Here is a 13,307-nt window from a genome sequence, read left to right on the forward strand (position 1 = left end):
TTCTTTACCCCTTAAATAAACTGCCTGCATATCTGGGCTTTTACGTAAGTGATGTAACCACCCAATGCTTCAGTGGAGACGTCCTGTAACAAATATTAGAAAACTGTGCCTTCTAAAGTAAAAAATGGAAAGAAAACATCACTATTGTCACTTGCACCTTAAACTGAATGATACTTTTAAATACTTGCAATTTCTGCTTTGGAGCTGGCCACAGTAAGCATATACCGACAACACTTTTTTTGGGTAACTTTCATGCACAAGCCAGCTATACTGTACATACCATGAAATGTTATATGACAGATGAGAGGATACAACAAAACATAATATATTGCATTTAACAAATGTATACCAAACCGAGGATGGAGGATTCACTTGTATTTACAAGCACACCATTTTAATGAATTTACTTTGTACAACTCTAATTCATACTTGCAAAACATTTTGTATTTAAATGTGCATTCAGTTCCCCTTTTCTAAAGGAAATGAACAAACATCTTCAAAATCACTTTCTAAAAATGCAAATATATAAAACCATTTAACAAGTGAATACTTAAGACCTTGTTGAGTAAAGGTCCAAGCAATGTTTAAATTGCAAGCTCAAGCTACATTTCAAACATTTTTTAAATATACTGTAGCTGTAGTATGTTTTAAGGAAATAGCAAACATATATTGCATTGCAATGGCATTATATTAAAATGTTTTCAAAAATCCATTTTATACAAACGTACAGACTACATATAAAAGACACTATAAAAATGTGAATCTGCTAAAAGAAAAGTCTTTTTAAAACGCATGTTCAAATGTTTAGCCTTTTGTTCAATCAGCCTCATTAAATCTGAAGGCACTTTGTTTTGTTACATATGCATTCAACAGAATTCAATGTCAATTAATTTTGATAGTAACCCACTGAAAATGTAAAAAACACCTTTAATTTCAGAAAAATGGCTACAAAAAATAAGACCATGATGATCAAGCATTTAAGTCTAAAAAAATATTTTTACAATATAAACACCATAATTACATCATATACTGCACCAAAAAAAACACACCCACATAACAAAGCATCATGTAATGTAACAATAATAATAAATGTGAGAAAATCCCACAAATTTTCAGTTACATGTTGTTGAAGAATTTTACCTATACTATACATATTAACATAGACTTACATAGAGTTAAAAAAAATCAGGCTACAGTGCTCCACAACACTGTAGGGTTGAGCTTACACGTTACACTCAGACTCTGAGTTGATATTTTTGACCTTGACCTTGTTGTGGGCAGTAGGATCTATCTGTAGAAAGAAAATTGTTCTCACATGAAACTGCTCACAACAAATCGGTGGATTATCTTGAGTACCCAGGGCATGATTTCTGTAAAAAGTGTTTTTCAAATGTATATTCTTGGCACTTTGAGCACCTCCAAAACTCGCCAACTCACACCAAAACAATCTGGATGGATAAATAGCACTACAGGTTAGAGGAAAAATATATATATATTTGATTTTGGGGTGAACTGTCCCTTTTTTAAGGTTAAAAACACACAAGAGCTTTAAATACACGTAGAAGAGGCTGAACAGTGATACGCTGTAACGCCCTGTGATTGTATGCCTCCACCAAGCAGTCAAGTTGCAATATACATCCATGTCTGTCCAGACTCACATAATACATGTAGTGAACACTTGGAAGGAATTGTTTAAAGTATATACATTGCTGAACTGATTAATGAAGGATTATCATAGATGTAGTGGCTAAACAGGTACACATGTACTTTATTACTAAGAAAAGATGGATTCTTAGAGTATAGCTACACAAAAGGTGGGGCTTTTGTTTTCTCCTGGCATTGTTCAATGCAAAGCCTCTCTATGAGCTGTAGTGGTGAAACTCACTCACAGGATCACGATTAGCTAGGCGTGTTCCACTACGTTGTTTGCAGTCACGTGAGTCCGATGATGCTCAAAATTCAGAATGAGGCAGGAAGTGTAAGGCAGAATGGACGAGATGGAGGAAAGCCTGTACTGTGCTAGTTATTGTATACTCCCTGTGTCGTCCCAGTCAACGTGTGTGAAATCTGGAATCGCCCTATTCATTCTTAAATTATGGCTAAAAACCTATTTTGAGGTCACAACGACCTTTGACTTTTGAGTCATAACTGTCACCTATTCAGTGTCCGACCAACTGTGAAACATGGTCACAATCTCCCCTTCGGTTCCTGAGTCATGGTGTTTGAATAATGGCTAAAAGTGTTTTTCTAGGACATTATGATGTCACACTACGTACGTACATATGTACATATGGACGGATAACCCAAAAACATAATGCCTCCGGCCACGGCCATCACCGAGTGGAGGCATAACAAAACGAGTGAAAGGTTGCTGGTTTTGAAAAACTGGGACATTCATTGTCACAGTGGCATGTATGAATTCTTGAATTGATGAGGTGGATCTCACACGAGAGTGCTTTTATAAAAGTGGAAAAAAAGACTAATAAAAATGTAGGATATTTTACACAAAATGGATAAGTGAACTATTCATACAAAACTAATAAATGCAGGAACATGACATGATGTGAGTGGCTTCTACTGTAAACTAAGGAACATTGTTTTTGTTAATTTGGACAACTAACAATTAACAATTGTAGTTACTACATAGCAATAAGTTATTTGTTCCATATTAGACACATTTTAAAAGTTGTACTTGTTGGAACAGTAGTATTATCCTCTGCCTATGTCTGGACTTTTTTAAGTAAAAAGAGTAAAAAGTTTTTAAATATTAAAATGAGGAATCTTGTCAGACATTGCAATTCCTCTCTGTGCCATAGCTGCACTAAAAGCTGTGAGATAAATGAATTCTGCTTTGAAATGGCCCAGTGAAGTTTTGACTGCATACTGCCAGTTATTTCCCGCTGTGTAACATCATGTCCAATGTTTAGGGAGAGGAAGCAGCGGTCCCGCTCCTTTGGTCCAGTTCTGACATGTCAGTAATAGGGGTTTCACACTTGTCATCAGTGTTAACAATACTGTACCGACCAATCTCTGTATCTCTGGGTGTTCGCTTTGCTCTGTCCTGCAGAACAGCGTGGATCAAGGCCACTGGGACGGGCATCATGGCAAATATGATCAGTATAGCTAAAACAGCCAGAGCCCAGCCAGGGTAATCCAGGTGCTCCTCAGAAGCCTGGGGAAAAAAGGAATAAAATGTAATCACTCATGAACAACCGGAACTCATAACTATTCTGGATTACATATTCAATGTGAACGGAGAGAAATTCGTCATCAGTTATCTAATAGGAAGCCGGTGTGAAGGGAGAAAGAGACAGCTTGCTTTATCATTTGCTGTAGTTTTTCAGGTGCAGACAAAAACAAGAGCTGTTTGCCTTTCTCAAGATGCAACGTGTCTTTTGGCTGCACTCTATAAAGCTGTTGATGGTTTAGATAGCTGAGAATATTGTTTTCAGACTCCACTGTAGTGAACAAACACCACAAACAAAAACATTGATGCCCACGCCCATCTCAAATAGCTGTTTTGTTTCAGCGTTACACATTAAGGGTGTATTTTTTTATTTTTTTCTCTTACCTTCTCTCGGTTCCATGCCATATAAGTGGGGCGTGTGATGAACATGCGGATGGTGGTGGCTCCCAGCAACCCCAGCATAGCAAGTAGGCAGATGTATTTCCACAGATACTTGTAAATCACACTCGGACGCCAGCCCAGCATTGCCTCAATGTCGTCCAGGAACCTTCATAAACACAGCGGTAAACTTTCAGAAATTACATATTTTTGTGACAAACACTCGTAAGACTCAGAGAACTAAACGGATTAGTTGACATTTACAAGGAATTTAAAGTTCCCCTCCAGACACGTTTTAAAGTGCGGAAAAATACTCTGCTATGACTAATATTTTGTTTAACATGGTTATCCCACAAAAAAAAGGGGCTGGAAGCACATCTTCTCTTTCTCCCTCAAAAACTGCACACTCTAACATGTTTTCTGTTTTCTGTCAAAACTTTTACTACGCTAACTTAGTGCAACCTCTCAATTTCTGTACTGACAAGTCCGCTCTGCGCTGGAGGTTTTAGGTCGCATTGCGATTGGCTTTCGAATTTGTGACGTCCAAAATCTAGCTTGCCCGGAGTACGTTTGAATCTCAGATTTTAGTAAAGTGTACAGACATCTCCCCCTTCAGTGGAGGAATGTGAAAACACCTCTCTAGTGACAAACTTTGCACAGATACATGTCAGTAAAGTCAAGGTCTGACATTTTAGGAGACTTAAACATAAGAAAAACACATTTTTGAGTGGAGGGGTACTTTAAGATTTCAAGAGTTAAGACAGTTACCCACAGTCTGGAAATAAACCTCACCTATCAGCTCCATATAGCCAAGACACACTGAAAGTCTCAAAAACCACCACAATGATGAGGGGCAGAGTGGCAGAGTAATCATCGAACATCATCACAAAGTAGTTCCCACAACGCTGAGTGAAGAGCAGGCCAATTAGAAAGCCAATGATGCAGCTGAAAACTGCAACAACATAAAAACAGAACAGACATGTTAGTATAAAACATCTTTACAGGGAGCATACGCAATCAAGCGCTGTGGAGAAAAACATTTGTGGTGAATAACTTTAGCAGGTAAATTTACTAATTTTGCTCCCTCTCTGCTTGAAGGTGTCAGTGAAATCAGCTGATGGATTGTTGGGTTGGCAGGAAATCCTATTTAGTCTCAGCTCCATGACATGTGACAAAACACTGATCTACTGGCTGTAACTTTCTGGGAAAAATGATCATGAGACACCTGCCAGCAGGGTACCGAGGTCAGACTTTACTGTCCAAAAGCACTTAACAGTGTTGTTTAGAGCATTGTGCAAAAAGTTGTCCATGCCATCTCCCTTTGATTCAAAACTTGAATCTTAGTCATGTCAGTAATGTGATATTGAGGCTTGCATGGAGGCAAAACAGGTGGAACACGTGTTTACTTGTGAGCTTGATCTTGTTGTTGGCCAGAGTTTTGAAGCGGTCAGTGAGAGGGGCGAGGATGCCCTCCATAGTGCCAAACATGGTGCTGAGTCCTAAGTTGAGCAGCATGAGGAAGAAGAGTGCTGACCAGAAGGGGCTGCCAGGCAGGTGTGACATGGCCTCAGTGAAGGCAATAAAAGCTAGGCCTGTGCCCTCCACACCCTGAACACAAACAAGAATGCCAGCTTTAGTTTTTATGTACAGCACACAAAATACAAAAAAAATCCACTAAAGCAAATTGACAATCTTTACCTTCTGCATCTCCTTTTCCAGGTTACACTCTGTTAAATTGCCAGGGACCTTATTTCCATACTGTTTAAACCAGGCATTGTAGTCCTCTATAGCCACAGAACTGGGATCAGAATAGTTGAAGCCTGGTATCAGGTTTTTGTCCACATAACCAATACGAAGCTGCTCTGATAACTCCTTCATATTACTAAGAAAAGAAGACAAAAGAAAATGTAATTGGGAGCATACAGTTTGTGCAACAAGACATATCAAGTTCTGTAAAAATCTCAGAGGCATACAAAATATTTTGTTCGATGCATAGAGAATTAAACAAATAAAAAAAGTTTAAATGTTATATACTGGTTATGACAAACATACAGATATACTGGGGGTATGCCATTGTGGTTGGACAAAGAAATATTTATATACTAGTCACTTACATTTAAAGTCATAATGTAGTGTGGGTCTTTTGATGCATAACTCAATGATTGTCCTCTAATTAAACATACCTGACTACACATTCTATGACCTTTTCTTTGGCATGGAAGCCGAGCACAGCAAACACCACTAGAGTGGCCAGCACAGATGTGAGGAAGTTTATAGCGGAGACAGTGAAGGCATCGCGGTGGCAGTTGTTGTTCTTGGGATTGTAGGAGGAGTAGGCAATAATTGACCCGAAGCCAAGGCCTAAGGCAAAGAAGACCTGCGTGGCTGCCTGCCGCCACACCTGCATGTCTGCCCAAATTTCCAGCTAGAAATGTACAGAGGGAACAACAGGTGCGTCAGGGAAATATTCATATCTGCCTCCCTTCTCTACACTCAACCAGATATTTTATCTGGCGGTACCTTGGGGTAGAACATGTAGCTGATTCCCTCTAAGGCCCCATCCAGTAAGAGTCCTCGGATGAGGAAGCAGAACAGCACCACGTAGGGGAAGACGGAGGAGAAATACATCACCTAGGAAGTGAGAAATAATTATTACATTAACAAGTAAATCCAGGAAGTCAGTTATGTGGTTTTGCCTGCATACACAATAGGGACGTCACAAGAACCGATACTTCGGTACCAAGTCGATGCCAAAATTCTGAAAACGTGACGGTATCTGTTTTTAACAGTACTGTAGGTACCGGCAAAGTAATTCATCTGGACCTGACCAGGACTGCTGGTCTGCCAAATGAAGAAGAACGCCTACCAGCAGAGAGGCACGGTTACCATTGTTTTTGGTTGTAGACAGCTGGAATTGCTGTGTAGCCAACTATGTTACATACAAAGTTTGCAATGGTTAAATGCTAAAGGCTACCATGTTTAGGCTAATGTAATGTAAACATAGCTCATAGTAGTAGGATACCGTCCTTACCGTTCAGTCTGTGTCATCTGTCATCAAAATATAAGACTAATGGTCTGTCATCATGTCAGTAAACTTAAGCTACTTCTTTTTTTCTGAGTATGTGTGTGTGTGTGAATATATAGTGTAGTATGTGTAGTACGTGGGATTTATAGTTTTGTTTTTTACCATGGTATCGAGTTGGGTATCGAGAATTGTGGAATTTCACTGGTATAGGTATCAACTACTAAATTTCTGGTATTGTGACATCTCTGAGAACTTTGGGTTAAAAGGCACAACTCTCCTCTAGTGGCTCCTTATCTTTTTTTGCAAATTACAGGATTAAAGCACTTATTTCTACAAATTTCCATTTTTCTTGTTAGTAAGCTGTGGTCCAACAGACTCAACAACAACAACATTTGTTGTGAGCAGTTTCATGTAGGATCTATCGGTAGAGAGAAAATAGTTCCCACATGAAATTGCTCACAAAACATCTGTGGATTATCTTGAGTAACTGAGTCATGATTTCTGTAAGAAGGCATTGCTGTTCTTGGCGCTTTGAGCACCACAAGCCGAGTGCCATCTAGTCAGATATCTCCAAAACTCTGCAACTCACACCAAAACAATCTAGATGGATAAATAGCACTACAGGTAAGAAGAAAAATATGTGTTTTTGATTTTGGGGTGAACTGCCCTCTTAAATTGCTTAGTTACATTCCATATGCTTATGTAAAGTGTCTTTTAGTCAGTTCCCTGCTGAATCGTACTAATTTTGCAACAACGCATTTTCCCCACAGAGATAACTGACGTTTCATCTAATCTTAAGTGTAAAGCTTGCTGCTTGTTATGCACTGAACATATGGCCCTTGTAATCGAGATGCCAGGTGCTTAAGTCAGTGATAGCATGAAACACCTGATGTCAGCCTGAGCGGGATAAAACTTCCCCTCAGATGTTAGCTTTAACATAAAATACAGTAAATTATCATTTCCACACAGTATGTTTGTTCCAGGCAGGGTTAAATTTCTATGTTTGTTAAGTTAACATGAACCACCACCAGACATGGCTTGTAATACTAATGCCATCCTGATAGAACTATAGGAAAAGGTCAGTCCGAAAAGCTTTGCTTTTCATTATAATTTATAGCTCTAATGAGACTGAATGGGGCTTATATGTGTTAGGGGAAAGAAACAACACAGTATTAAATGTAAATTTATAAAACGCCCAATAATTTAACACGTAATGTGGATTTGAAGTGGGTCAACGCCTAAGCCAGACATTCCAGAAACAGAACAGCACAGCACAGATAAAATCAACAAGCCAGGAGCCACAACGGATTACACAGTTACCTTGACGGAGGTCTTGATACCCTTGAACATTCCTAGGCAGACAATGGTCCAGGCCGCCAGCAGACAGCAGACGATGTAAGGGTTGAAAGAGCCTGTCTCATCAATAGAGTCTGTGATATCCAAAGCTTGGCGGTACCAGAAATATGATGTGGGGGAGCTCTTTCTGCATTCTTTTACTGGTGTAAAGAGAAAAAAAGATGACCAATTACTAGTCTTACATGTGACACACAGCTTATACATTTACACTTTAATAACTGCTTGTGTCTCGCAGTTTTGAACCTTAGTGCTGTATGTTTACCTGTTACATTCCCCAGTTCTGGACAATGTTCCCAAGGTAAAGGGATCTGGAACGAGTTCCCAAGATAGAAAAGACTCCATGCAAGGATCACGTTGTAGTAGAGAGCCACAAAGAAACACACCTGAGGACATTGGAGAACAAGATTATCAGTTCATAAGAAAATTATATTTTAAAAGGGTAACTGCGCAAATACCATTTACCATATGTCAAAAAAGGTAGACAAAACAGTATGTACATGGTTGCAGTGCTTCCTTCTGTAGCTCCATGCTGATATCCAAGAGATAAAAGAGAGACACCACATTTTTAACCAATAGTAGCTTTGACAGGTGATAATGCAAAGAAAGTAACAATCTGCCTCTTTGCAGTTACTTCCTCATATTTTTTTTGTAATTTGAACTAGTAAACCTCATCACATCATAGCTTCTAGATGGTGGTAAAAGGAAAACTGAAAATTATTGACTGAAGCAGAAATGTACAACACCAGCAACATCATTTACTGAACAATCGAATAGTATTAGAAGGTGGGTCAATAAGTTAACATCCAGTTTCTTACCACACAGCTGGAGTAGCCGATCCCTGCGAGCTTGGGGGAGATGTACTTCCACACTCCGATGCTGCCCTGCCGGATCGCCTGACCGGCTGCCAGCTCCAGGAAGAACAAGGGAATGCCCACAAGCAGCATCAGCAGCACATACAGGAAGAGAAAAGCTCCTGAGGAGAAGAAGTGACCAACACACTGTTAGCAAAATGAGCACCAAAATTTCATACTCTGGACAAAATGTATGTAAAGGAGAAGCAGATGTTTGTGCCAGACTGTTTCCATCAAATCCCACACAAGCAGTATTTTTACTGCCGCCTGTAACACAACGTTCTTTTGAAAATATGTTTTACCCACCCTTCAGGGTTAGTAAGAAACATGGCGCTCTTTTGGATCAACTGTTTCATAAGCTGCCATTATAAGACAAACTGACAGCAAGCCTTATTGAAAGTAAAAACCAACTTCAACTTGTGGCAGTCATAGCCAAAAATGGATGAAATCATTAGAACTGTGTCCGTATTTTCCCATACAGTTTATATTGTTTCCCCTGGCAACAGATAGAAACCAGATGTTGGAACATCAGACTTCAGAGCAGCGGTGTTTAATTTAGTTTGTTTACAGATAATTGGTACTGTATCTCTAAACAATATGTTAATTAGTGTACTGCTTAGATTTGAAGGCATACATTTGGTAGTTCATGCATTTACATGCATGGTTAAGCCCAATATTGACAGTGTCTTTTTCATCACATGCTCGTCCTGTGATGATGACGCTGACTACCCACTCTCTCTTTTGGTGTAACACTGTATATCCTGCAAACACATCATTTGTATTTGGTCAAATACAAATGATGTGTCATTCAATAATAATAATATTAGGTACTCACCTCCTCCATTTTGATGGCACAAATATGGAAACCTCCAGACGTTGCCGAGCCCGACGCTGAATCCCACCTGAGCCAAAAAATACTCTATTTTACTGTTCCATCCTGCTCGAGCTGCAGGCTCAGCGGAGCCCTGCTGGCTCCCCTCAGCAGCATAGCCATCGATCTCTGACTCTGTGGTTCCTGTTTTGTCATCATCAGATGGCAAAGGCTGCTTCTCCATCTAAGACAGTAGGAGACAAAAGAAAAAAAAGACAGAAACTGGTCAAAATGTGAAATAGTACATAACCACTGGACTGATGAAGTAAGAGTGTAGCTGATAATCCATGGTCAACACAGCTAGTCTGTTGATTTTTTTTATATATATTTATGAGGACTGTTCTGCAGCTGAACAGTTGTTTCAGGGACATTGCACAGTCAAATAGACTTACTACTCAGAGTGCAACAAGCAATGATACATTTTCACTGATTTACTTTGGTGGTGTGTGTATGTGTGTGTACACTCAGTTGCCATTGTATTAGGTACACCTAGCTAAAACTGATACAACAGCCCTGCGATAAATCATAATTCATCATTGTTCATCATAATTCATAATTGTCTTTGTGTTCAATTTTTATTGAAATTGTTTTAGAGAGGTGTTAATTCAACTTTATGGTCATTTTGGAGGCTGTAGTTGAGGTGCTGTTGGATTGAAATGTGCTATAATAGGAATATAAGCGTTTCTAATATTTTGTCCACCCTATTTATATCAATGAGTGTGGGACTTGTTGCAAAGGCCAATGCTTTTTACTTCTCTTACTTTACTACTTTTCACTTCTCTACATTTATCTGACAACTTTAGTTACTAGTTTCTAGTTACTTTACGGATTCCGAGTAATAATACAAAATATAACCAATAAATATATTATGATGTATTATTATAGGTTAAGATAAGACTTTATTGATCCCTGGGGGGAAATTCACAAGATACCTAGCAGTATATAAGATAATTAAAATAAGCTCCACCTTTACCAAGTGCAACATTAAATTGATGTACACATTAATGCATCCAATAATTATAATCCAATAATATAATATACGATATTCTGCATAATGAGTACTTTACTTTTGGTAAATTTCAATGCTAATACTTTTGTACTTTTACTTGTACTATTTTGAATGCATGACTTTTACTTGTAACAGTATTTCTACACTGTGGTATTGCTACTTTATCTCAGTATCATCACTGGGTGTGACCACTGACAAACTGGCATCTGATTTTTCACAAAAGCAGCCAGCGACGCCACCAGGTGGTTAATGACACTAACAGTAGTAGTACACTAATTGTATTCGCTATATAACCCAGATATAATATAATCCCTGCTAAGACTAGATGCGTCCAATAAACATATCTCCTCACATACTTCACATAATTTAGAGCACTTAGTTCCTAACAAATGTTCATATCACCTTCACTTTTAAGAAATAAAGGCAGTTGTAGCCTCTTTGTGTCTGAAGTCATACAAACGACTGAGCTGCGTGGCTAATTTAAGACTTTGTCTGGACTCATTGTCAACACACAGAAAACGGAAACTTCCGATAAACCAAATTTACCTGATCACCAGCTAATGTCGTCAAAGAAACGCAGAAGAAACACTGTAGAGATGGCAGAAAACGGAGAATGTCGACGATAATATTTTATTCCTCGGTCGTTTCAAAGGAGGAAACGACCACATGCGGCTGCGGACTGGACCTATGTTGTCAAACACAGCGCGAGCTAAGTTAATCTTCTGTTTCTACTTATAAAATTAAATGTAACATATCAGATACTTTGATGCCAATGTTTAACTCGACATAAATATAGAAAAACAGATACACACGCGGTAAATTTCGTAATTTTGCCACCACCCGCGTATTCTCGCGACTTATTGGTGTAGATGTGGGCTCGTTTCTTCCGCGTGATGCAATACAACACAATGAACCACACCTACTATAGTGCTGATTTCAAGGGCTGTCCGAAATCTGTCCACCATTGTTAGCACGGACACAAGTACCCGAATACAGAACACATAGGAGACGACTGCATCCCGTTGCCACTAATGGTTATTTTCATTAGCCTTTAAATCTATTAATCTGTCTCTTATTTTTCTAATGAATCGTCTACAAAATGATATAACATACTGGCAAGATGATTAATCAACTAATCGTTTCAGCACTGCAGTGCTTAGTGGCCCTCACTGCAACGCAGTGGTGTAATACCACAGTGTAAAAAATACTCCATCTTGCAATCAAATGAGCAAAATGTACTTAAGTATTAGTAGGTAAATAAGAGCACTCATTATAGAGTCACCAGGAAACAGGGCCCTGTCAATATTTTTGTTATATTTTTTACAATAAATTTTTTGTTATATTATCATTGGATTATTATTACTGATGCACTAATGTGTAAGCATTATTTTCGAGGTGGAGCTAATTTCATCTTCTTTATATACTGCTGGATAATTCTACGTAAAGCAATGCATCATTGATATAAGCTCATCATCTTCATCTTCTTTGTATATAAATTCTTGATCTTAGCACTCAAAGAAATATAATGGGGTTAAAAGTACTTTTAGCTAAATTTAAATGATCCGCATCTTTGAATCCCATCGGCTCTCATATTCGCACAAGGAGCCGTGAACGCCGCATAAGCCTAAACACCGTTTATTAACACTTGTGACACATTTTCATTTAAAAATGAAAGTGGGACCCCACCCGTCATTTGTTATTTCTCATAGCAGTGGTTGTCTGTAATTGACAACCTTTTAAATAGTAAGGTTGACAAAGTTAAAGGAATAAAGTTGAATCATGTGATCTGCTGTGATCCACGTTTCCTACATTGTCAAACATAACACGTGGCAAATATCCACTTTCTCCACCTCACCTGAAACAGTTTTTGTTTCTTACTATCAGATATCCCCTCTTTGTTTCAGTTCATTTTAGTTTATGAAAAAATAAAGAAAGGATCGTCTGCTCCTGTCATCAGGCATAGTTTTCTAGGAGACTGGAATCATCTCGTGTCCTTTGACCAGTGGCTGTAACATCCTTAATATTCAGATCTAAAACTACATTTTTGCAAGTTATCCTCTTCAGTCGCACTGACCTGGCAGAGTGACATTTCTCTGGACCGTACCACACAGTCACACACACATACACGCTGTATGCCACGTATGCTTGTTCTGGAGGCAAATAAAACACGCAAGTCTACTGCCACTACCAACTCATAAAAACAGTATAGTCTATGCGCTTGGAAATAACGGCAAGTGTTTATTAAGAACTGATAAATACCTTGTTGTATCAAATAGTAGAGATCCTTGAAAACTTTTCCAACTGTCCCCAAACCAAAGTCAAGTGCTACCCTCGCTGGCTGCCACTTTACCCGACTCCGCCTATCTCTATTGGTGGACTCCAGTTGAGGACTGTTTTGAAATGTGACACCCTACTTTACCATTTTTTCAACTTCGCATATTAATGGATGTGTGTGTGTGTACTATAGAAAGATGTTTAGTTTTATTTCCGAGGCACTATGAATGCAAATATCAGTAAAATGCCGAAATCTGCCTGTGTGTCTGCAGACACCAGACATCTGTTGCATGCGAACGGCCCAATCTAGAGCCAGAGTTTGGTTTGTCCCTTCTGCGCTACTGTAGAAACATGGC

General features: G+C 38.8%; 1 protein-coding gene across 3 annotated transcripts; it reads right to left on the bottom strand.

The window, feature by feature from the left end:
* Positions 1–362: 362 nt before the first annotated feature.
* On the bottom strand, positions 363–13,094 carry LOC122868083 (sodium-dependent neutral amino acid transporter B(0)AT2-like). 3 transcript variants are annotated; one of them, XM_044179675.1, is made up of 13 exons: positions 11,490–11,627; positions 11,224–11,362; positions 9,633–9,852; positions 8,762–8,919; positions 8,209–8,329; positions 7,911–8,086; positions 6,086–6,196; positions 5,749–5,990; positions 5,264–5,447; positions 4,972–5,173; positions 4,358–4,517; positions 3,572–3,734; positions 363–3,172 (listed from the first exon to the last, which is right to left on the bottom strand). In XM_044179675.1, the coding sequence occupies exons 3-13, from the start codon at positions 9,850–9,852 to the stop codon at positions 2,924–2,926; spliced, it is 1,986 nt and encodes a 661-aa protein (XP_044035610.1). In that variant the 5' UTR covers positions 11,224–11,362; positions 11,490–11,627; the 3' UTR covers positions 363–2,923. The 3 variants fall into 3 exon arrangements, with proteins under 3 accessions (XP_044035610.1, XP_044035609.1, XP_044035608.1); XM_044179674.1 differs by lacking the exons at positions 11,224–11,362; positions 11,490–11,627 and adding an exon at positions 12,937–13,094; XM_044179673.1 differs by having other exon boundaries at positions 11,224–11,588.
* Positions 13,095–13,307: the final 213 nt, after the last annotated feature.

Source organism: Siniperca chuatsi, linkage group LG20 (assembly GCF_020085105.1).
Source record: "Siniperca chuatsi isolate FFG_IHB_CAS linkage group LG20, ASM2008510v1, whole genome shotgun sequence".
Lineage (NCBI taxonomy): Eukaryota > Metazoa > Chordata > Actinopteri > Centrarchiformes > Sinipercidae > Siniperca > Siniperca chuatsi.